The sequence below is a fragment of the Cibotium barometz genome, chromosome 18 (assembly GCF_041138505.1).
Source record: "Cibotium barometz isolate CiBa-2024 chromosome 18, ASM4113850v1, whole genome shotgun sequence".
NCBI classification, from domain to species: Eukaryota; Viridiplantae; Streptophyta; class Polypodiopsida; order Cyatheales; family Cibotiaceae; genus Cibotium; species Cibotium barometz.
In genome coordinates, this window is record NC_141063.1 from 35413457 (window position 1) to 35439532 (window position 26076).

Below are 26076 nucleotides of genomic sequence, written 5' to 3' on the forward strand. Positions count from 1 at the left end.
GGATATTTTTAGAGATAAACCTTATGGAAGGACCCATCTCTTAGATTGGGACATGTGGCAAGAAAGTGGACCAAAGTGAGACAAGTGGCCTGACACTTGTTAGAAAGTGGATCAAAGTGAGACAAGTGGCCTCACACTTGTCACTTCAGCTGTTGTGTGGCTCTCCACTTGTCATTGTAGCCTTCTCTTGCCATTTTAGCTCATGGGAGGCCCAAATCTATAAATTGGAGCCCTGTCTCTTCATTAATCGAGGCTCTCTTGCTGCATTGCTGCACACTAGCCTCTACCACCGTTACAGGCTGTACTAATGATGGCTACTCTCTCTCTCTTGAAGGCTGCCCATGAAGAATACCGGCTGTTGGGGATTGTTTTGGAGGCTTCCATCGCGAAGAAATACTGAAGGCAAGGGTATTTAATCATTTATTATGATTTCTAGCCATTGTACTTGTTGTACCAACATTTGTACTTGTTGTACTTGATGTACCAGCCCTTGCACTGGCTGTACCACCGTCTGTACTTGCTGTACCACCCATTGTACCGACTGCACCTGTGTACTTGCTGTACCTGCTGTACCAGCCACCGTACCGGCTGTACCAGCCACTGTACCGGCTGTACCAGCCCTTGTACCGGCTATACCAGCTTCTGTACTTGCTGTACCACCCATTGTACCGGCTGTACCAGCTTTTGTACTTGTTGTACCTGCTGTACCAACCACCGTACCGGCTGTACCAACCACTATACCGGCTGTACTAGCCACTGTACCTACTGTACCGGCTGAATGGAGAGTTGTACTTGCTGTACCCTTTCTATTGCATGAAGACCCGTGGTTTTTGGGGAAGAATCAGTACCCACACGGAGGTATATGGATTATATTGTTGGCTCGGCATTGCTACAGCCTATGTTCCGGCTTGGTAGCCTTTGTGTTGGGCTGTGTTATGGCATTTGTATAGGGATAATCCGGCATCTCCCGTGGGGAGAGTAAGGCCCTCAAAGCTTATACATGATATTATTCTCCTTGGGTAATAAAGTACTCCAAGGGGGGGGGGGGGGCGGGGGTCGGCCCATTCCGGCCTCTATGCGGTGTCACACGTGCAAGCTCCATTTTCAGCATTTGTGGATGTTTTGTCCACCTTTTATGTTTTATGCAAAGTGATGATGGATATGTGTTAAGGTTGTGGCCATGTTTAAATGTTTTGAATATGCATTGATGGTATCAACAAGTGTGTCAAAGGCCCTAGTCCCCCGGGCACCCGCCACGAGTTTCATTGGCGAGTTTCATTGGTATCAGAGCATAGGCTTTCTTGGAAGCGGAGGCTTCCTTCTATCAATAAGGAAGAGAAAAGATCTCAAGTGGGGACCACACTTACCATCATTGCTGTTAAGCATGGCCAGCCGCTTCATAGCTTATGAAGCAAGGGCATGAGCAGTAGACAACTTGTTGATCTAAGGATTTATGAATTCACAGAATTTTATCGTGGAACTGTGAAGTTGGCTTTATGTGCACACGTTTAGCACTCTTTCCATATGGATATTGTGGATTATATTATCAAGCTTACAGGCAAGCTATATGGAGATATATCTCAGGATATCTTAAGGATATGGTGACGAGATATTTCTTTTGGCTTCATAACCAACTTGGCAAAGAAAAGCTAAGTATACTTTGAGTTTGCAAAGTTGGTGCTTTGGCTACTTACTATGAAGTGTTTTTGATGTTCACTAACCCTTGTATAGCTATGCAAGGAGAAAGGTGTTGTTGTTTGCCTTAAGATGGTTTCAGGAAAACATTGTTTATGGCTCCCTTTATTAGGATGGATTATATCTATGGAGATTTCTTTCTTGGACGAGATTTATATAGATATTGGGCTTCACAAGCAATTCTATGGACGAATCTGTCCAAGTTTATAGAGAAGAAATCTTTGGATATCTCATGGATATGATGCTTTTATGGATAAAGTCCACCTCTACTCCAAGGTGTGTGGTTAGCACAGAGTATGTGGTAAGAGTTATGGTATACAAGGATTATGGTATACAGGTCTATGGATTCTTGGACTTCTTTTCTAGGAATATGGATCCATCCTCAAGTTTATGGATTATGTTTATGGCTCCCTTTTACTGGGATGGATTATTCTTTTTGGCTCCCTTTATTTGGGATGCATTGGACTTATGAAACTCATGATTCACATACCCTGTGTAGTGTTCTCTTGTCCTACGTGCTCTCTTGAAGATTGTTACTACCATGTGAGGGTGGAACAATAGAGAGCAGATGGAAGGGAACATGGGCACTTCAAAGGGTAGTGACAAGCACAATATACCCTGTGTAGTGTTCTCTTGTCCTACGTGCTCTCTTGAAGATTGTTTCTACCATGTGTGGGTGGAACAATAGAGAGCAGATGGAAGGGAACATGGGCACTCGAGAGGGTAGTGTGAGTTGGTAGCCGAAATGCCTACAAACTATTGGTGGCCGAAATGCCTATAAACTATGTGTAGCAGAAATGCTTATGGAACACTATGTTATCTATGCGTGCGAGTGATTGTTTTATCTTGTTACTTAAGTCCACCTCTCATCCCAGGTGTGTGGTCAAAGTACCAACATGGAGTGCAAGTGGTAAAGTGGACATGACGAGACTTATGTCTATGCCAAGGGTCATGTGGATCGATGTCTTGTTGACAGGAGACTTATTTTGTCTCGCCCATTTACTTGGGACATGGATTATGATATCTGGACTTATGGGACTGTTTTGTCTCGCCCATATACTTGGGACATGGATTATGATATCTGGACTTATGGGACTGATTTGTCTCGCCCATTTATCTTGGGACATGATTATAATATCAGGACTTATGGGACTGTTTTTGTCTCACCCATTTATCTTGGGACATGATTTTGATATTGGTATTATGGAGACTTATTTAGTCTCGCCCATTTCTTTGGGACATGGATTCTTCACTTATATTGGATTTTTGAGACTGTCACGTCTCGCCCAATTGATGGGGACATGATTATATCTTGAATATATGGCTTGAAGCTTAAAGTTGCAGACAACTTTTAAGAAGTTGGGGATGATGTCGGTCTGGTGGACTCCACGATGTTTAAATATTTGGAAAGTACAAGCTTTGGGAATGGGGAATTATCCTAGAATACAAAGGACCACACTCCTAAAATTTAGAAGAGTTGCTATTTTTGGCCCGACTCCGATGGAAATTCTGTTCGCGTCATTACATCTGGAATTGAGGAGATACCAAGAATTGGCAAAGTGCCTATGACAGAATGTCTACCAGTTGGGATATTTTTAGAGATAAACCTTATGGAAGGACCCATCTCTTCGATTGGGACATGTGGCAAGAAAGTGGACCAAAGTGAGACAAGTGGCCTGACACTTGTTAGAAAGTGGATCACAGTGAGACAAGTGGCCTCACACTTGTCACTTCAGCTATTGTGTGGCTCTCCACTTGTCATTGTAGCCTTCTCTTGCCATTTTAGCTCATGGGAGGCCCAAATCTATAAATTGGAGCCTTGTCTCTTCATGAATCGAGGCTCTCTTGCTACACACTAGCAGGCTGTACTAATGATGGCTACTCTCTTTCTCTCTCTCTTGAAGGCTGCCCATGAAGAATACCGGCTGTTGGGGATTGTTTTGGAGGCTTCCATCGCGAAGAAATACTGAAGGCACGGGTATTTAATCATTTATTATGATTTCTAGCCATTGTACTTGTTGTACCAGCATTTGTACTTGCTGTACTTGCTGTATCACTCCTTATACTAGTTGTACCACCTTCTGTACTTGTTGTACCACCCATTGTACCGACTGCACTAGCTTCTGTACTTGTTGTACCTACTGTACCAGCCACTGTACCTGCTGTACCAGCCCTTGTATTTCAAGGATCCCGTCAAAAACTCCCAAAGGTATAACTCTGAACTGACAGTCAGTTAAATTCCCATCTAGATTGAACTTAATACAATCTGTCTCAAGGTGAGTGAAAAGAATCTTCCCACTTGCCAATTCAATTTGCATAGGTTTCCCTAATTTCTGATCTAAGACTAGCTTATGCAAGCATCCTGGGGAAATGAAAGAATGAGTACTGCCTGAATCAATCAAAATCTTAAAAGGCTTACCCTGATACTCAGCTGGAGTATGAATGACGGAGAATTGGCGATTTGGCCCTTGGTTTTGAATCGCAACATAAATCTGTCCTCTTTCCTCTTCCACTACTTTTGCAATTGTGACTGCTCTGGCTGCTGCAGTCTGAGGCAGAACTCTTTCTCTTTGGTTGCCCCAATTCTCAAAAGGAGTTCTGAGGCTACTCTCGACAGAGGCAAACGGCTGAGCTGGAGTTCTCCTGGGATTTCCCTGATTTGGGCGAGATGGACCTGCTTCTGTACTTGTTGTACCACCCATTGTACCGATTGTGCCTGCTTCTGTACTTGTTGTACCACCCATTGTACCGGTTGTGCCAGCTTCTGTACTTGTTGTACCTGCTGTACCAACCACCGTACCAGCTGTACCAACCACTGTACCTGCTGTACCGGCTGAATGGAGCGTTGTACTTACTGTACCCTTTCTATTGCATGAAGACCCGTGGTTTTTGGGGAAGAATCAGTACCCACACGGAGGTTCCGGCTTGGTAGCCTTGTGTTAGGCTGTGTTATGGCATTTGTATAGGGATAATCCAGCATCTCCCGTGGGGAGAGTAAGGCCCTCAAAGCTTGTACATGATATTATTCTCCTTGGGTAATAAAATACTCCGGGGGGGGGGGGGGGGGGGGCGGCCCATTCCGGCCTCTATGCGGTGTCACACGTGCAAGCTCCATTTTCAGCATTTGTGGATGTTTTGTCCACCTTTTATGTTTTATGCAAAGTGATGATGGATATGTGTTAAGGTTGTGGCCATGTTTAAATGTTTTGAATATGCATTGATGGTATCAACAAGTGTGTCAAAGGCCCTAGTCCCCCGGGCACCCGCCACGAGTTTCATTGGCGAGTTTCACGGAATGCACTATGGTGTCAGATAGAGAGAACAAGTGCCTTGTGGTGCAAGCTAGAGCCGACACATGGCTGGTTGTACAAAGGGGATAAGGTCTGGGCGGTGGGCATTGGTGACCCCGCCCTCACCCCTCACCCCCCCCCCCCCCCCCGCGCGCCCCTTTTGTTCCCACTAGTCCACTTTTTCTTAGCTCAAAGGTTGAACTTGTCCATCTGTTCTTGGCTCACAGGCTCAACTTGGCTTGTCTTGTGGCTAAGTGGTTACACTTCAACCCATGGCTCTGATACCATGTCAGATATTCGGTGGTGGAAGGCCAAGTCTCGGGAGGTCACCCATCCCATTTGTGTTCAAGCAAATGCACGATCAACTTGGAGGTTTCCACAAATTGGTTTAGCTATCCAAACCCCAAAATCTTCAGGCTATGCAGGACCTCCAGTCTATCCATCTTGTTGAAACCTCTGAGTGCTATGCTTTGCTACCACTGTTCTCAACAGCTCCAGCACTCTTGCATCCTTTCATCCAACACATTCATGCTGCCTTGTGGCCTCTTTCCTGCACCAATTTCTTCTCTCTTCTTGGCCAGAGTGGTCTTGTCCGAATTTTCTACACCTTGCGCTTGTTGGGGTGGGTTTTCCTGCATAGTTGAGATCACTCCTTATGCAATCTACACAAGCTTGGTGACTTGTTCGCAGCCACTCTTCTGCTCCACCCATTGTTCTACCTTTGGCTAGTTTTCCGAATCGGATCTTTTCTCTACCATTTCCTTCCCATGTCCTTGTGACCTTGTCACTGGCAACTCTACCGGGGGATTTTCCTCCAATCTCTCAAGTGTGGGATCCACTTTTACCATATTCACAATTGAATCGGGGTCCTCTTGAAACTGCATTTCTTTGTTCACTCATATCTTACAACTCTTGTTGATGTCTTTTCAGATAGGACAATCTACTCGTGTTAGCATGTTGCAATATTAGCAAGTTAAGCATGCTCCTCTTTGAACCTTCGACCTCCTCCTCTTCCAAATGAACGAGATGCAATGGCTACTCAATTGATGTCTCGTAGCCGTTGTTGGCATTGGTCTCTCTGTCACCCTAGGATGCTTACTCGTGGTGTTTTAGTAGCAGTTGTCAATGGTGTGGTTGGTCTTGTTGAGATGGCCACAACTGAGCAAGAAGCAGCTCGCACTCCTCATTAGTGTGACCCTGATTTTTGCACTTTGCACACTGGACATCCGTCCTCAATTTTTTCCCTAAGCGTCCTCCGACAACCTTGGCTAGGATGGCCTTTAGTTCTTCATGAACATCCAGAGCCTGCTTCCTGCCTTTCTTCTTCCAAGGTTCATGCTCTTCTTCGGTATCCGAATCTGATCTGTGTTGGAACCTGTAAATTAGAGTTAGCAGCAACAACACACAGTACACAATGGACAAAAAGGCGGACAATTCGATGATGATTACCAAGTAGAATGAGTGGTACATGGTACAAAGGATAAGTACACCACAAATGATAAGTGTTAGAAGGTGCTCACGTACACAAGGGAAAAAAAAACCTCCTAAAGAGGGAAAAAGTGTCCCGGGTAGTCCTAGAGTGTTCACACATCCCTGCCCATGACATAGATGTCTAAACCCTCTTGGAGTGATGTTGTGCTGATGAACACCAATCTGGAAGATAAATCCCCGAGAGGAAACAAGCTTAGAGCTTTGCGAAAAGTTTCAAACTTTTCTCGAGGGAGAGCCTTCGTGAATAGATCTGTCACAGTCATGTGTAGAGACATAGACCAAGTTGATCTGTGTGGAGCCCCTCCCTGACATAATGATAATGCATCTCAATGTGGTTTGTGCGAGCATGAAACATTGGCTTCCTCGCAACTGCCAATGTGCTCTGAGAGCCACTGTTGATACGAGTGGAGGAACACTAAGATCTGCCAAGAGGCCTCTAAGCCATACACACTCAATGGTAGCGGTAAATGCTGCCCTGTACTCGGCCTCACAGCTAGATGTGGCCACTGTCGGTTGTTTCTTGTTGAGCCATGATACGCATGAACCACCAAGAAAGAAGCAAAATCCGCTAGTGGACACTCGTGTGTCGTAACATCCAGCCCAATCTGAATCACTTAAGGCATGCATCTGTGACTCAGCACCCCATGATAGAACAATCCAAAGAGCTCAATACCCTATAAGTAGCGGAAAACCCGCTTGACATCCTACCAATGCCTGGTACCTAGGCAATGCATAAATCTACTCTGAGGATGCCCTAGTCGAACAAGACCATGGTCAAGTTTGTTCGGTCCCCTATGCTGATGTGGCCCCTCTGCACTACCTATACAGTTTGCGCTGACCAAAGGTCGTATCTGCACATTTTGGTCTCCCAAACAGACTAGCTACCCTGTTTAGGTCTGGCACACCTGTCCCACGACCTCATGGATAGAAACATCCTTGTGGATTGTCAACACAACGTGAATTTCTTCACGTGCTCTTTTATAGAAGATCCAAATCAAACTTAGCTCTCTTGTAAGAAGAAGCCTACCTCCTGTTAGGGTTAAGAATTAGGCGAGCGTAGGGGCTGAGATGACCCTCGCAAGAAGTTAAGGGCTAGCAAGGGTGAGGTCTAGATTGGCCTAGAGTCAATAAAAAGCTTACTAGAGGTTGATAGTGGTTAAGGGCTTAATAATAAAAGTAGTGCGCCGAATATAGCTTGACTATTATGTGAGTTCATGCTGACTTATGATGATTATGAGGTATCCATGCACGAAGGAAGGTCTCACAGGCGTGCAAGACCTCAAGGCCACAGCAGTTTGCAAGAGAGCAGACAGTGTGGTGGTATGGGATGGCAAAGCCCCCTGTCAAAGCTTGGCTAACTCACAACAATCTAGCCCCCCCCATCCCCCCACCCCCCCCCCCCCAAAAAAAAACAAAAAGGTCCTAGTAGTTACCGAGAAAAACAACCAAGATGGCTACATACACACTCGTCATCAAATGGGAAAAGAGTTAAGATGCATAAAGGGAAGGATGCTCTTCTCCTCTGGCTGGCCGCTCTAGGAGGATAGGGCTATCTCATACAATACGGGGAGAGGGAAACAACCACACAGGTGGTCTGTAATGCCAAGTGGGCTCGCCGCCACTATCGGTGAGAAAGGGACCATGATGCCAGATCCTCCAGAAGGCCTCTCGGCACTTCCCCATGTGGTCTGACCCACCCTAAAGCTGCCAGGGTAAGAATGATATCGAGCCAGATGCTCCGAATGGACTCCACTAGCGGGGTGAGGGTGCCTTCGATGGCTTCACTGCATCTAGCTCTCCATATATGCCACGCAGCCATACTGCTGCAAATCTCTAGTCTCTGGCAAGAACCTGGCATCCAGCGACCTGTGGATGGAGCTAAGAGTGAAACTACAAAAATGCAAAGGTGAGAGACCCAAAGGGCTAGTCCCCCACCTTCCTCCTCATATGACACAACAACCACGGCCTCCATGGACCAAGCAATTGTGCCCCATGTAACAATACGGGCAAGGGCCTGATCCAAAGTGAAAATACATAGGATCCTCTGCCAAACCTCCTAAGCCTTTGAGCAGTCCCACAGACAATGACAGTGAGACTCCTTGGGATGGCCACATCTCGGACATAGTGCTCGTCTACCTCCAATGGCCAACCACATCCCAACTGCCAAGCTCCTATGTGCCAGCTGCCACATGAAAAGGGTGATCTTCCGCAGCTGAAAACTATCCCACAACCGCTTCCAAAAATCTGAGAGTGCGGCGGGAGGCCCTAGGACCACCAATGTCCTATTGCTGCTAGAGTGCCCTCTACCTTTGACATCTAAATCCTGCGGCCTAGCCGTGCAGTGAAAGCAAAAAAGGGGTGCCAGGCGTCTCCTCATTGTCCCTCTGGATCCCGCCATGTCCACTCTCTCGGGTCCCACACAAGACTCGTGAGAGACCGGCCTTCCCAAATCCATAACTGCCAGTCTCTCTCTCCGGCCACCTTGGCTGGTGGAGGGTCGATGTGCCACTCATGTGTAGATTGACTTCTCTTCTTTGTCTCACGGTTCACCCCTTGCCTTTTTTATTAAGAAAGGCATGAAGGTGCTGTCCAACCACCCAGGTGACACCTATGGCCATAGGAAACACACCCACACAGCCCATGGCCAAGCTATAGCCTAGTACGGTAGTTCCTTGCTGTCCCCAGCCCTCTGTATGGCCAGCAGACAGATTGGCGCTCATAGTTACGCATCAACAGATACGCATTCACCCCATCTGTGGCAGCCAGACCTGCACGCATCTTCCACGTGTTTAATGCACCTAGCAAACCCTGCAAGGGATGTCATCCTGTTCAGACTGCAGAGTACGTCTACAAGGCTATGTGCATTAGGCAAACACATGTATGCACTCAACCATGCCCCCTTGTGAGATCCCAATGGACCCTAGTGCTTGTCTACAGGCTCTCAACCTGTCCATACAAAAAGCAAAAGCAACCTGTAGGCTAAAAAGCACCGCTAAAATCAAGCAAAAGCACTATGGTAATATCATATCAGGGGTAACCCACTGTTTTACCTTGCTGCATTCCTGCTTTGTCTTGCATATCCTCCTGCGCACTCTCCCATCCCTTTAGTTAGGCATTTCCTTCTTCCATCCCAGGTGTCAAAACACCACCATAGACATTGGAAGGCCACGAAATCAGCCCCTTAACTATTTTGTCAACAGATTCTATCCTTCCAAATCTGCTAAGTCTCTACCATCAGGCTTAGCTCTGATAATCATGTTAGGCCCACATACATTGATGATCACGATAGAATTTGTCTAGCGACTCTCCTCCCAGGCATAGGTCTCATCGGGGAACCATCCCCAAATCTGAGGTCCAGATTTCCACTCAACCAGGGCCCTGCAGCACACCCCGGCGTAACATACCTAGACTGCCTACCCACCTGCCGCTACCCTTGGCCTTGAGGTCTCTCACCTTGGTAGACATCTCCACCACGAGGATCCATCCAAATAATTATACGTGAGCCCAAGGCACAATTATGGAGTAATTACCAGGCTAGCATTGCCCATGTGCTTTTATTATCACCTTTTAGCCATTACCAGCCTCTAGTTACCTTTTGATTGACCCAAAGGCCAATCCAGACCTCTGTCTTGCTAGCCTCTCTTGGGCAGGTCCTAGTGGCCCCTATACCTGGCTAAGCCCTAACCCTAACCCTGGGTTAGAAAATCCCCTTAACATCTGTTATCCTAACCCCTGGTTAACTCTGGTCCAAAGCCCAATTAGAGATGTGACACCACCCATCATTCCTAACTAGTGATAGTGGCTCCAGAAAGCATTTACACCCAGATGGACCTAGACTGTACTGATTACTTTATCTGGGTTGTCTGGTGACAGATAAATGTATAGTTAGCCCCCAGGTACCCTGTACATCACATCATCTTGCAAGTGGGTTACAAAAACTGTGCAGGTGTAGCACAACGGAGCTGTGTGGGACTTAAAACGACACGACTACCTAGAAATACACAAGCCACTCATCCTTGGACAAGGGCTCACAAAATGCAGTGTCTGGCCTCGGATCCTTGCACTTGTCTGTACAGCATGTCCACATGGTATCCAAGTGCTGGATGCACATGACACAGGTTACTGGAGACCAAGAATTTATAGGTTACTTGAGATCCAACAAATTCGAAAGAATACATATATTCCATACACAGCCAGCGGCGAAAAGAGAACATCTGACAACTAAAGAGGATAGTGCTGCATGCAGGCAAGGGAGCTCCTGAATCTAAGGAGTCCAAACCCTTTTGTTCAAGAAGGGTGGAGTTCAAAAGTTGGTAAAACTCTAGAAGCAAGCAAACTTCATGCTCAAAATTGTTGTCTAAATGCCACATTTCTGCAAAGGGGCATACCAAATCACATCTCGACTCCCTTTTCCAGGCAGCTGAGTGCCAATTGAAGCAAAGCTGATGAGCAATATTTTGAAACTCTGTTATGAATGTCCACTTATCAAGTTCTTCACCTGCCAACATAACCAATCCAACAATCAAACACCAAAAACTAGTGGCATTCAAAAAAAATATCCACCCTCTTCCCACTCCCCTCAGTTTCTGCCACACAGTGCAGGCCACTCACGTGTTCAACAGGCCCTCAGATGCTGGACAAATCTCCTTATTGTTTCTTTCTTAAATAGACTTTCTTGAACTGTTTTCATGATCTTTGGGAGCAAAACGACAATAAAGAGCAAACTAAACATTTGAACCATGTCGCCATTGAAACTGCACCAAATTTACCTATATTGGCGTTGATCAGCCACAAAAGCTGTTGGTGTGGCACAAAGTCCAAGGGAGATCTTGATGAAAGCTTAAGAGAGAAATCAATGACGTAAAGAAGCTCCTTCTTCACATCTGCCAGCTGTTAACATACATATTTTAATTTAAATGAATTTGTAATGCAATACTGTAAGATATCAAGCCTTAGAAACTGACTCGCACCCAAACAAAAAAGCAATAGTTATTGATGTACTAACCTCATGTGCAGAAACATCAGATCCACCATTGCAGTTGAGTCTACTGGCTATATGTGTCACAGTGGCCACAATGGCGCTATCACAACATAAACTTAAAGAATCCAGCCATGGTATAACCAGCGATTTGGAAAATTGTGCATGGATTTGTATAAGTACTTCGCGATAATCAGCATCTTGTAGAAAATGTGATGGTGAACATTTGCAGCTTTTAGGAATGCTTGACCATTTAGCTAAACTTAACGTTTTCTGTAACTTTTCATCATTAAGTCGTTCAATAAGCATCTGGAGGGAAGCAAAAAGACCATGCATTAGACATCTCAACTCTAGATTGTAGCAGCAATACCAATAGCAGGAAATAAGCTTTCACACATGCCTTTAGAATATCATCTGCCTCGAGGATTACAGCACTAGCTTCACTCTTGGGCATCAATGTACCCTGGTTCTCTTTCCACATGCCCTGGTGGAGAAGCCACATTGACATGCCTACACCTGTAAAATTTTATCACAGTAGCTTTATCCCATAAGCCATGTCCCCCCACTGGGTACCATAAAAATTTGCAGACAAACTGCAATATACTGATGAACCATACAGATCAAACAGCATCTACGCACATGCATCCATGAACCATGCCACAGATGGTGCTTTCTGAAACGATCAGACTTCAATTCAAATGAATCCCAGCAAGAGATCCCACCCACCTTCCAAAGTGAGGCGACGAAACATTTCATTGGTTGGGACCAGTGATCCACATCCCCCACCTGCATTTCATCCAAACTTTAGTGGAGGCCATTTGAAAGGGGTCTAAAACTTCAATGAACACCTTAAAAAATTCAAACACATCAACTTGTTCATAGCACCCATCTGAAAGAACAAACATACTTCCTGATGTTCTTGAGTTACCATCTTTCTGCTAACATTCAATTAAATAAAGAGCTCCTAACCAACCTTTGCCAGACTTAGATTGGGATCCAGGTCAGTGGTTTTGACCTCCATTACGGCAAAACCAAGAGCTGGTTCCCTTCTTTCAGTACATTGCCAAGATTGGGCGTCGTGCATTGCTCAGACAGTCCACACAGACCCCTTCTAGAGCCCCTCATTGGCATGCAGAGGGGATTTCTCCGGCTTTCTTGGAGAGATTTTGGAGGCAACATTGGGATTCGTGTGGAGTCTGGACCACAGGATGACTTACTTTATGTGGATGCTGGCACATGCTAGTCTACCAGTGGGCAGTTGGCTAGTGCAGATGGGCATTCTTGGCACAGGCTCAATTTGCTCAGATGGAATCCTGGCGAATCATCATTGTCTTTGGTCCTGCCCGTCCTCTCAGATGGTGTGGACAGGTGTTTCTCGGCTTCTCCGACGGATATCTCCGAACCTCGTACAGTACTTGGGGTCCATTTTGCTGGTTGCAGCCAAAATTTAGTAGGCCTGCATCTTGGATATGAGGCTGCTCCGGATGATTTAGTTTTCCACATCAAGCATGGGATCTCTTCTAGCATGCATTTTTCTAATATCCCTCAACATGTTCCGCATTCTCAAGGATCATCGAATAGCTCAGGGACCTTTAGTATCATAGGCGATATTACTGGCTGGTGCATTTGGAGGGCCAGATGTCTCCACACTCTGCCACTCATCAGATTTTGTCAAATATGTGGTCCTGCACCATTCACACCCTTCGTGGTGAATGGGACTATTTGATGACTCTCTCCTCTTGGTCTGGTGAGTTGCGGAGAACATTTCTCGGAGACTTGGAGTCATCACCAGATTTTCCTCTACTTGCAGGGCAGTACAGGAAGTATATTCCTCGCTATGTCCCGCATTTCTTATCTCCCTCCGCCGTGAGATTTTGTATAGGTTTTGTTTTTTGGCATAAGTTCTACCTTTGAGTGCAGTTGGTTGCACTTGTATTTTTTGGCGCCTTTAGCGCGTGTTTGTATGAGATTTTGTAGTAATATAATCAGCCCTGTTATACTCAGAAAAAAAATAATAATAAAGAGCTCCTAGTGCATTATGTAATGAATGCAAGTAGATGAATATGATCCTACCATGAATAAAATCCGGCCACAAATCATGACAGAACTTTAATAATGCTTGCAGTTGCTCAAACGCCTCCTTTGAGCTGGGAATGCGAGGATGGCCAGAAAGCTTCCACAAGTAAAATTTTATGGCACCAATTTCAGAGAGAGCGCTTTCCATCTTCTGAAATATCTGTACAGATTTGTTTATTACCTGCCCATTATGTATCCATACACCTTAGAAATACACCCAAAAACTGCCTACACCAAAGCTCATAATATAGAAATTGAAGGGATGTAAACCTGTTACCTTTTTAAGTTTATCTTCAGGGTTGAATATGCTTGATATTAAAACAGTTGCAGCTTTCTTCAACTTCTTCCAACAAAATAATAATCCATGGGTGTCAAAGTCAGTTTTACCTTTATATACAACATTCCAAAATGCCTTATGACTGTCCAAAAATGTGGCATATGCTTTACACGTTTCATCTTTCCAAGCAGAGCAGCTGCACGAAAGCACTTCCTCTTCCAAGTCTCTCACAAAAAGGACCAGAGGATACAATCCTCCAACCAGGCCATTCAGGTCCAGATCGGTCACCTTCTTGGAAAAATGACCTGCATGATATCTAAATGATTGGATTATTAAACGCTCTGCTCTACTATATACATCATTCTGGGATTGTGCAAAGGCCTCATCCTCAATTTGCCATTGCAGCAGTGTGTACCGAACTGCATTTAACTTTTTTGGCAGAAGTTCCTCAATCCTCCCACACTCATCCATTATTGAATATATTTCACCAAAGGCAGGGTGTTCTAATTCCCTCTGAATAGTTTCACAGAAAAGCACCAAAGAATTGCAGTAAAACCCTACTCTGGCAGCTTGAGTTTTCAACCACACAAGACGGATGTCCCTTGCACGACTGTCACAAACTTGTTCCATCATCCACAAGCCGGCATAGATTACCATTTGATCCAAATGTAACATGTTTGATTCAGCATTTTCTGCTTCAAAAACAGATTCCAGCAATGATGGATGCAACAAGGTTTGAAAGAGGGGTGCAGGAAACATAACAGCGAGGTCCTTTTGACTTTGAATCCATTTAAACAAGTTTTCCCTTCCATTCGTGTTTGCACAAGACCAAGCTGACTTAATTTGGCATGCAACTTGTTCACCTATTAACTGTTTTAGATACATGCAGTCCCGTATGGCAACTGTCTCTATTGACATTTTGCAAAATTGCTCAGTAGTCAATCGGCAAGGCCACCCTCCAGGGAGTTGCAAAGTTGATGAAGACCACCAAATGGGTGCAGCATTCAATTCAGAAAACTGAGCATCAAAAAGACATGATGATGCAGCTCTTGCTTGCACATCCTCAAGACCTTGGACATAAATCTGATCCCAGCTGCAGCTTAGGCTTTTTAATAACCCAGAACCTCTGTCAAACAGCTGCCGAAACAAACTCACCCATTGGCGAAGCTCTCTAAGAGAGACAGTACGACCCATAAAAGAAGAATCTGCAACCACCTTCATCTCTGTATGGGCTTGACACATAGCATTCACAAGAGTGGCACCAGGTAGACCTGTATGGACTAAATATTGTTTGGCATCCTGACCCCCTTTATTTAGTTCTTGATGTGTACTAAAGAAATCTGCATCTTCAATCCATGAGTGAGGTTTCATGACATAGATTTCAACTCCACGATTACGCATTGCCCTTGAAACCTCCCCATGACTAGGATCTACAGTGAGAAATAGACGGAAGTTCGGGTGTGCGCGAAGCACCTTTACATTGCCGTTGACAAGGCCCCGCTCATTAATTAATATAGCCCCATTCGGCTCCAATAGGGGATTCAACCTATCAAGAACCTGCCCATAAAATAAAGCATCATTACATAGGCAAGAATAATAATTATAGCCTTCAAGCACTCATTACGACATTAGAAATGTGAATATTCTTCTGTCGAACCTTACACTATAAAAAGCTTACCGTAGGATTACATAGATTTGCATTTTCAAGTACGACCCAATCACCACGTTCAACTGCCCTTAGGAAACCACCATCAACCCATTCAAAGTGTCTTGAATTTTCTTTGCTGCTCACTTTTCTCTTTAACACCACCAACTCATTCCCAAGCCCTTCAATTTCAAAACAGAGACTCGATGTGGACTCACCAAACATGCTTCCTGTGTACTGTATCTGATCCAAAACCTTTGAAAGTAACTCCATTGGCAAAGAATCCAGCATACTGCTTTCCAGGTTCTGTTGAAAGCAGGTTTGTTTTGAGAATGAGCCCTCACAACGTAAATTGAGAGACTTCTCAAAGGTGGCCCATCCTGCCAATATTGTCCTCACTGATGATAAAAGAATGTCAGCAGAGAACTTATCATCAAAAGCGGTAAAACACAGACCACAGATCACTTGAACGAGATGATGCACTTTCTTGACTAATTGTTGCCAAGACCGAAGTGAATCGTACTGCTCAAAGCACCCAAGTAGCTCAGTGGTATCAGTACCACTAGACAATGTAAACTCTTGAAGTGGAGTTCCCATCAGCTTGGCCAACAGCCTTATCACAGATGTCTTTCCACAAGCAGGAGGACCCACCAAAATTGACATCCATCCATGCTGTACACAAAGCATGACAGATTCTAAGCATTTTACTTGACCAGGAAGAAACACAAGATCATCTTTATGACTCCATGATTGGGGTCCAAGTGAGCGCTTAAGGGCGGTTTTGCCAACTTTTAGGCATTTAGAATCAATAGATATGCTGGGATAAGCTTCTAAATTTGCAGGACTACCAAAAACTTCTTCATACAGCTTCAGAACACTGCATCTATCCTTTGAAGTTCGCATCCTTTGCAAATAGACAACTTCCAAGAAACTGGTTGACCTGTTTTTGCCATCTGCTTGCAGTTACAGAGTAACTTGATCAGTCTTGAGTTATGAATCAGGGCTTAAAGTAAATACAAATAAACACAACTGGATCACCTTCAAGAAGGGCACATGAACGTAGAACATCACGAAGATTGAACTCCCATGGAGCACCCAAATGGCCATAGGTACGAGAAACCATGGTATCTTCAAAAATCCTAGTGTTAAAGCGGATTAACTTTAAGAGAAAAGGTTTTGGAATTGCAGGGTGTAGGGAGCTCGAAATGAAGAGGAAATCATCTTCAGAAAGCATATCAACATAAACCTGCATGTTGCACCCTCAGATTACCATCTATAAACAACACAACCAACAAAGTTAGAGATTTTGACAGAAGCATGGTGTTACCTTTGTGAAACGATTCAAGAATGAGCGTGGCAGGCTTTTCCGACCACCTCCCTGATGAGAAGGATTTTGACAAGCGAAGATCCGAAAAGTTGGACAGCATTTGAAGGCACGTCCAAGCTCTGGTATGAAGACCTCACCACGATGATCTAAGCATGAATTCAAACCCTGGATTCCGCAAATCATAAACATCAACAAATACTTATAACATATAATGATTGTCTTGAAATTATACTTGAAATTTCATGCAGCAACACCAGGACTGCATTTCTGGTTTCAGATATTCATTCACTATCCTGTCCAAAACATGACAGATGTATGTACCTCCAAAACTGACTGAGATGCAAGATTCAGTTCATCTAACACAACCCAGCTTCCCGCCTTCAATGCCTGTCAAGATGATGACAACCAATAAATGAGAGCATTAAAACCTCCCTCCAAATAAACAAACAAAAAAGCGAGAAAAGAGAATTCTTCCAAAACTGGCAGATGGTAACTTTGTTAGCTCATCAGTCGCCTATTTTGCATTTCTTTGCATAGAAAACGACACACTTTACAAAGAAATGACAAGTCTTGGTAACTGCTTCAAATAAAATAAGGGTGTTTCACAGAATGCAAAAAGAGAGCCGAGAAGCTGACAAAGTGATTTTCCGTTGCTCCTTCGCTTTGTTGATCCATGTTCTGTCTTTTCCTTTTCTTGATTAATATTATTACAGAATTTTGTCTAGTAAAATAACAGCACTCTTATGTAAAATTGAAAAGAATTGGTAATTATATCACCGTATAATAAGGGTATTTGTCACCAGCTTGACCCCTTCCTTGAAAATTTAATGGAGTACAAGCTTGGACAATGGAGATTGTCCAGGTCAACAATGCATTTGCATTTTTTTTCCCAGGAAAGGGTTCCTTGTATTAGTTAAAAATCAGCAGCCTTACGGCTAAATGTACATTCTCATAACCCTCATAAGAGGCAAAAAAACAAACTAGGGAGGGGAGGTTCCTCATTGGCTGGCCGCTCTCAGAGGGAAACTACCTCATACAAGAAGAGAGGGGGGGGCAGGGGGGGAGAGCCACATTGGCCGCCTGTAATCTCAAGTATTCTTGCCAACCCAATCAGTGAGAAAGGGACACGTGTGCCTAGAAAGCCTCTCTCCATCTACACATGAGATCCAACCCACCCTGAAGCTTCCTCCACAACCACAGATATATGAATGATGTGAGTCCAAATGGAGAGGATGAACTCTGACGACCAGGCGCATTCCATCCACTTTGAACTTAGGCAAATCTATAACAATACTTTGGACATGCAAATTCTTCAGCCCCGCTGAATATTGACATGTCCACTGTGTTTATGCCAAATATCAATGTCTGCAATCACACGTGTACCATGTGCAAACATTGCCCCCTTCACTTCAGGCAGCTTACATTTAATGTAAATATTATGCCAACTTTCTTTCCCTTTGCAAAGGTTATTGAAATCTTCCACATAACATCCATGAGGATTAAACCTCACTTGCAAACCCTGCTCAATCATTTGTCCAATAGAAACAAGGTTGTGTATTATGTTCGAGACATGAAGCACATGTGCAAGCTACTTCATTTTGTCATCCTACATAGATAAACGGACTTTTCCAACATGCACGATAGGGTGCATTGTATCATCACATGTTTCTACATAGCGTGGTTTTTGCAAATTGCTTAATTCTCTAAACCACTCACCATGGTTGGTCATGTGGTTAGAGGCACCTAAATCAACATGCCAAACATCTCCTGAATTCACTGGATCTGGAATCGTAAAACTAAGCATATGCTGCATTACAAAAAGTTGCTCACTTCTATCTTCGGCATGTTTACTTGATGTACATAGTTCCGTTACTGCAGCTTCTTAATTTTTAAGTTATTATGGCGCGCTGCTTCAATGGTTTAATATAGAATACAACCCACTGAACAACTTTTAATGCCATATTCTCCGAAACTCCTGCGTAGTATTAGGTAGTTGGTTGGGTAAAGCCTGACCAAGCCGCAGATGCTTAGCTAATCTTTTCGGACGATCAACCACACTCGGACTGAGACACGGCCCAGACTCCGTAGGGAGGCAACATTGGGGAATATTGAACAATGGGCGAAAGCCCGATCCAGCAATATCGCGTGAGTGAGTGAAAAACGTCGCTGTTTCCTCACTATTGCTCGAAATCCACATTTGGTGGGCTGACATGGCATGAATTACTGAACGTGCGCTTGAAGAGAGTAATGCTTTAAAAAAAGCGTGATTTGTTAAATGAATCAGGTATTACTCCCTTGCCTTGCCGAACTGCAATGGTTTGAGTCTTTTAGAAGAAAACCTTCTGGCTAATAGGCTGCTCCTAGCTCTTGCACAGTACTTATTACCCTACTATGATCGTTTATCTGTGGTGTTCTTTTTAAAGCAATCCTTTGCTATATGCCTTCGTTTGCTATAGTAATCGCACTCTATTCTATTTCCACTATGATTCTTGGCTATCCACCTCGACCACTCTACCTCCCCCTGCATCTACAGCAGTCTCTTTCACCTACTGCGAATTGAGATCATGTTGTTGTTGTCCATGATTCATGTTTTCATATCAACTTGCACCTCTATCTCTAGATGAAGATCTATCTCTACCTCTACATGTGTCTTTGTAGAAAGCATACTCCTGCACATTACAGGAGGATGCTTTATTCCCAACATTCATCTCCTCATTAATCAAAAGGACTATAAGGTCCTGAAAGTTTGGTAAAATTTTTCGGAGTTCAGATAGATGTCTCAATAGAGACGAGGACATCCGTAACCCTTTAATCTTCAATGAGTAACCATTGATACAAAGCTGTAAGCAAATCAAGGTAGTAAGAGGCACAAGGAGTTCACACTATGAACTTGAACTCCGACTCAAGCAAGCGACCCATCTTGCGGCAGTCGGACGCATTGTTCGTTAACCACTTGAACCACATTTTCGTGGCTGACCTACAAGGATAATGGATGCATGAAATTTGAATGAGAATATGGAAAATAAATGAGACTTGAAAGTTGAAACTTGAGTAAAAGGCAAAGGGTAAAGCTTCAAACTCAAAATTATATCTCAAATAATTTATGGCTTGTCGAATGTGGCCATAGATGAAATCACTCGAGGTTTTATTCCCACCTTTCGAGAATCCACGGCCCACAAGAATAAGTGCCAAGAGGGCAAGATACTAGAATATTCAGGATGCTCCTCTTCTTTCTATCGGTCCATCCGTAAGAGAGGATCGAACAACGAGGTCCTATATTCACCCATCCCGCTCGGACGGGCTCGAGCGTCGTGTTGATTCTCTCCTTTAATTCATCAAGTGCCTTTGTGCGCATGTCGTTGTAGGTGATACCATGCCAAGGGCCATGGCATAGTCCTACTTTGGCGACATAGTCACATGAAAACGCGTTTCTGGAGTGAGAAACCCCGAAACGCAAGAAACGTTTCAAAAACTCCTAATTTTTTTGGTTTCTCAAAAAAAAATGTTCCTCAAAATGCTAAAAGTTCCTATTGTTTGGAACTTTAGCAATGCAAAATTATATAGAAAAAAAACCGAAACCTTGGCGTTTCTTAGCCGAAGGCCGAAACGTTTTGCCCCGAAACCCCAAAAATCCCGAAACATTTCTAGTGACTATGTTTGGCGATGGTCCACACCATCCTTTACCATTGAGGAGTTTTAAGGACACGAAATGCGAGATTACACTCAATGACCGTGCCTGCAATCTCCATATTTGCCCTTTGTTACTTTGGTTGGACCCAAGAGAGAGGTCACATTCGCTCCAATGGTGCCTCCAAGAGTGGTTTGCCTCTTGTGTGGAACCTCCAAACTCACTTTGTCTCTTTGACGAGGGGTTGGAGTTGGTCAAAGGCGAGAAGGATGCGGACAAGGATGAGGAGGATTTATCCTTTGCCGGCGGGATGACTTCGTCTTGAGCGGTAGCAACGGCAAGGGAGACTCTTCCACTATCACCGGCTTTGCGAAGCAAGGAGTACGTCTTCAAAATGCTATCGACAATGTCTTGAGGGATCATCTTGCAAGGTGCAACTTGCCCCCCCATCTTGGAGAGATGTGCAAGAAGCCTAGTAGCACTGCTAGTGTAGACCTTGCCATAATACTTACAAGTCCACTTTCATGCCCCCGACTTCCCCTCGTTCTTCTCATGGGTACTGGCATGCAAAGTAAAGGCGTCATGCTTTTCTCTCATGGTGAAAGAGGAGAGAGGGGTCCTAGGATAAGGAAAGGGAGAGAGAGGGAGAGGCTAGAGGAAGAGGGAGAGGGAGAGGCTTGAGGGGGAGGCTTGAGGAAGAGCCTAGAGAAAGAGGCTTGAAAGTTGAGGAAGAGGGAGATGCTTGAAAGAACCTAGAGGGGAGAGAGGCTTAAAGGAGAGCTCGAGGGAGAGAATTGAGTCGAGAGCAATGAGCACTTATGAGGGGAGGTTGAGCAATGAGTACTTGTGAGGATGGGGTTGGGGGAGGGGCTATTATATAGGGTGCAAGCAAAGGGGCCAAAGGCTAAAGCCTAAAACAGTCCCCAAAACTCCCAAGAAATGGCGAGAAAAATGGTCACCAAAAACAGCCAAAAAAAAAGTCAAAAAAACGGTCGACTTGATTCGACCGCATCGCCACCATACCGGCCGTATGGAACCGTACCATTCATATCGAACCGAACCGCCTAGGAGGTGCGAGAATCGGGTACCACTGTGACTTATTCCTTTGCACATTATGCAGCTCTTACTTTAACTACATCTTCCTAGCCAAGCTTGATATTCGTGCTATATAGCTTAACCAAAGTATCCCACGTATCTTTAGGTGTCGCCACATCCTGCATATGACCGATCATAGAATCCAACACACTAATGGAGAGCCAATAGATAACCTTGTTGGTCCTCTCTCATGCCCTTGAAGGCCTAAAGCTGCCGTGAAGTGGGTCTTTTTTTAGAAATCTTAGACTCTTGCTCATCGTGTAAAACACTACCAATATCCTTTTCCCAAAGAAAGTTTGTCATCCTGAACTTCCATGCTTGAAAGTTGTTCTTCTTCAACTTCTCGCTCATAATTTGGGATAGACTATTAGACATTGTTACCTACAATAACTTTTACTTGCACCAAATATGGTATTCTATGGGCCAAACAGAACTTATAGTGACTTCTGCACTCACAGCAATTCTGCAATCTCCAATAATCTGTCTGACAGGTACATAAACAATTACCAGCAGTATTGTAAACTTATTATGCAATCACTTTTTGTGAACCAATCACATCAATATACATCTACCATACATGTGTGAATCCCAAAATCTCTATAGACACTTCACTTTGCACAACAAACTATGCGATGAAACATGCACGAAACACTATATAGCTAAAAATTGTCACTATCGAAACTGATGCAAAGTAACGGCGAAAACTCTCGAGAGCCAAAATGAGGTCCGAAATGACTCTATATAGCCATATCCCTAGATGAATACAAGAAATTGCCCAAATTCACCCTAGAAAGTGCAATTTATAACCTCATGGTAGTCATCGGCAAGACAATAAACCATAAACTCCATCATGCATAGTATGGACTAGATACTATGACATCCCCACTAACGTCATCAGTGTCCAACAGTGGGTATAGAACTTGGTATCAATATCTGCTCCCACACACACACACACCCCACGTGCACACAACATACATTCATACAAAGGTCTGTGTACTGAGTTTCTGTCAAAGCTCCGCAGATACAAGGCAGACTCAGCCATAATAAATCCTAGCACCAAGGATCATAACAAATAGAAAGAATTATTACAACAAAAAGGTAGTTGATAGGACATATGCACCACTAAAGATAGAAAGAATCAACACAATATCAACTAGCTCCAACTTCACAATATGAAATTTGCATGTCCGCTAATACAACATAAAGATATACCTAGATGAATCCAAGAACATGCCCAAATTCACCTTATAAGAAAGTGCAATTTATAACCTCATGGTAGTCATCCACAAGACAATAACCCATCAACTCCATCATGCATAGTATGGACTAGATACTATGACATCCCGTCATTAGTGTCCAATAGTGGGTGTAGAACTTGGTATCAATATATGCTCCCACATACACACCCCACGCGCGCACACAACATACATTCATACAAAGGTCTGTGTACTAAGTTTCTGTCAAAGCCAAACATAACGATAGAAACGTCCTTCGATTCTTTAACATAGTATACACTGCGCTTTGGTCACAAAAGAGGGGACCCCAAGATATGCCAGTGTCCCCTCCTGTTGTGCCTACTCATGTCGTCCTTGACTAGCAACTACGAGCAGAGATTTACTTCTAGATCAAAAAAAACGGGTGGAGTTACTGTACAACTTCCTTTGCTTGCCTCTTGAGCTCCTTACACAAACCGTCGCTCTAATACCATGAGAAGAATGCGGGGAGCTGGGTGAGCTTAATCTCCTTGCAAGAAAACTTCTTCACAAACATACAAATGTAGACAATCACACAAGAGAGAATGGAATGCTGAATTTTTCGCTATCTTCTTCACTTCTCTACAACCATAACATAAAGATAAGAGTATATACTAAAAGGGCAAGTATTCTACTACTAACGCATACAAGGTCCATTGTGTGAACCGGACTATCTAAGCTGACACTATAACTATGCGATAACTCTAGTAAACCAAAGTGGCTGTCTTATAGCCTGTAAACCACTAGCAACATATCAACCATAATCTCACCAACCATGTCAGTGGCATAAGTACAGAGCTGTCATCAAAGTGTATCATTCATATCTGCACTATTTGAGCTCAATATCTCAACGTAAGTGATATGGGATGCAGGGGTTTTGGTGAAAAATATATTTCACTACTACAGGTCTAGCCTCAGGCTCCACGTTGCACTAGATGGAGGTCTAGTTGGGTGGCTAGCTGGTCAGCCCGTTTAAAGGTTTTTCACATGTATATTGTTCACTACAGATGACAAAAAATACTGTTTGAAGCAAAGAGAGAGGAAGCTCTGCAGTAATCCAATACCTACCTGCAAAAATACCCCATCTGACCATCTAAAGTCTGCTCCGTGAGGCCCTTCAACTGGCAAATCAGATCCAAGAAGATCCATCATATCTGTCTGCATGCCAAAACCACACATGATATAAAAATGAAACTAACGTAATCATAACGCTCTGCATGTCAGCTGTTCAAATTATACCTGTTCAGATAAGTTGATTCTAACTAAAGAATGACCAGAAATATTTGCAAGGGCAGCAATCAGGCTTGTCTTTCCAACCCCTGGGCTGCCTTCAATCAACACTGCACAGAACAAATCAAGTACTTTGTACCCTTTTTATAAGAATATCTGAAACCAACTATGCTGTGTGAATTCTGCTTTCATTTCTTGAAGCAAGCTAGTAACCTGGTTTTGGTAGTTGCATTGCTCGAAGTGTACGAAAGGTATTAATGCCAGTAGTAGGTGCCATCAATTCATAAGCCATCTCACTGGGTTCCATGCATCCTACATTTGAACAGTATGCCAAAGCCTAAAGAAAAAAGGATGGTAGACAATTTCCGCCTCTAATTCTTGGAATCTAGTACAGCTATGTAGCCCATTACAGCAAGCATCTCAAGAGCCCCAAGACATAGAACAGAACATAGCGACTGAATCCTTACCTTTGGGGATAAAGAAAGGACTGATGCCAACCACTGTATCCAAGGAACTTAAAACTTTAGTTGCCAGCATGGTACTGTCCTCAAAGTCTGCCTTGTCCAGCTTCTCATCCTGTAAAGTTAATAATTTCTAAAGTTCTGGAAAGTGCAAAGGATGTATTGGGAGAAGGGCCTGATGACGTTCAACTTAAGGTTACCATGCAAAAGTAAGACAGAGATCAAGCAAGACTAGGGACTCATTAACATTACCAAAGGCAGTTGCTGCAGCAAGAATTCCAAGCATCTTTTCTTTAAGATCCTGGCTGATTCGTTTGACAAACCCGTGCCTACAATAGACCAGATCAAAAGATTCAACACTTGGTTTAGGACCTTTGTCCTTGGGATCCTCACTTGTAAAAACACTGGACCGAATACAACCTTAGCAAATCCTTCCGCAGGATGTAGAAGCCTTCATATTGGCCTGACAAGCACTACTCTTATGCAAGCAGCATCCAAAAAAATAAATGATATGCTCCTTGGGAACATTAAATAGGTGAAAGGAAATACCTAAACTGATACCATCAAGGAGTACCAGGAATGCCCCATGAATCAATGCTCTATACATCCCAATGTTACCTTCCACATTGTTTATAAAGAAAATCCAAGACAAGAGGTCTCTCACAGTAAGACACCTTCCATTGTGCTCTTGTCGGAACCACTGTTTTTAAGGATGTAGAAAATGTAAGGTTATGCTTAAAATACAAGAATGCGCTTACAAAGGCCCTCAGTTTTACAACAACACAGCATGCAAACCTTCCAAAAATTCAAAAGAGGATCTGTCAAAGCAGCAAGATAAGGGTGCCAGAACCTGTTTTAAGACACCAAATTCATCACTTCAGAGAAACAGCACAATGACTCTATTGATCCAAAAAATGATTTTCTTTGATAACTTGAAATGTGCACTCACCGTGCAACTATGATGCTTCTCAAGTCCTCTTCCTCTGTAATAGGCGGGACCCAAATTTCTGTGAAACGATTTCGCAAGGCAGGAGAAAGCTCCTTCTTGCCAAAATCACCACCAGGGTTCATCGTGGCCATTAGCAAAAACTCTGGATGTGCTACAAGCTCCTCCACATTTGAACCTCCCTTCTCTGCAAGCACCTACAATGGCACAACCTTTATCAACACCATTCTAACAGAGTCTGATTTTTCACAAATCACAATCTTTGCGACTATAACCCACCCTTTCCCCCATAAAGTGAATATCACAAATAACACCTTGAGTATGAAGCAAGCAGACAACAAAAACAAAAAGGGCATGCAACAAATTAAAGACTCTCAGAACTCTAAGAAACCTCCACAAACTGGCTGCCTTCTTTCCCAAATATGTGGAGAGTTAGATCAGTCCTTATATTCAATTTCAAAATCAACATGGCAACAGTTTAGTGAGAAGAAAGCCCCAATGCCCCCTTTTAAGCTCTATGCCTTTCTATTGGCTATAATTGAAAAGTATGCTGGGCTTGTTCAACCCTCAAAATCACTTGGTGCATGTATAAGGTCAAAAGCCAACTCAGATAGCCAACAAGTGCATAGCCCAGCGGTGTGGGTTTAGAACTCGGACAGGGAAGCTCCTCAGTTCAATATCCTC

At 43.8% G+C, this 26076-nt stretch overlaps 1 protein-coding gene across 5 annotated transcripts in view; it reads right to left on the reverse strand.

Moving 5' to 3' along the window:
- The window catches only part of LOC147629254 (midasin-like protein), a 108150-nt gene that overhangs the window by 33479 nt on the left and 48595 nt on the right, over window positions 1–26076 (reverse strand). For 4 of the 5 annotated variants that reach the window (XM_086812512.1, XM_086812511.1, XM_086812515.1 and 1 more), the window contains 19 exons: window positions 25396–25589; window positions 25242–25296; window positions 24996–25146; window positions 24699–24775; window positions 24453–24561; window positions 24199–24297; window positions 23995–24095; window positions 23824–23913; window positions 17101–17166; window positions 16780–16944; window positions 16491–16698; window positions 15486–16405; window positions 13808–15364; window positions 13528–13711; window positions 12181–12240; window positions 11855–11970; window positions 11482–11763; window positions 11246–11366; window positions 10865–10974 (listed from right to left, as the gene is read on the reverse strand). In XM_086812512.1, coding sequence (XP_086668638.1) covers window positions 10865–10974; window positions 11246–11366; window positions 11482–11763; window positions 11855–11970; window positions 12181–12240; window positions 13528–13711; window positions 13808–15364; window positions 15486–16405; window positions 16491–16698; window positions 16780–16944; window positions 17101–17166; window positions 23824–23913; window positions 23995–24095; window positions 24199–24297; window positions 24453–24561; window positions 24699–24775; window positions 24996–25146; window positions 25242–25296; window positions 25396–25589 — 4665 coding nt within the window. The remainder of the gene's footprint in view (window positions 1–10864; window positions 10975–11245; window positions 11367–11481; window positions 11764–11854; window positions 11971–12180; window positions 12241–13527; window positions 13712–13807; window positions 15365–15485; window positions 16406–16490; window positions 16699–16779; window positions 16945–17100; window positions 17167–23823; window positions 23914–23994; window positions 24096–24198; window positions 24298–24452; window positions 24562–24698; window positions 24776–24995; window positions 25147–25241; window positions 25297–25395; window positions 25590–26076) is intronic. The other variant, XM_086812513.1, reaches the window with a different exon arrangement.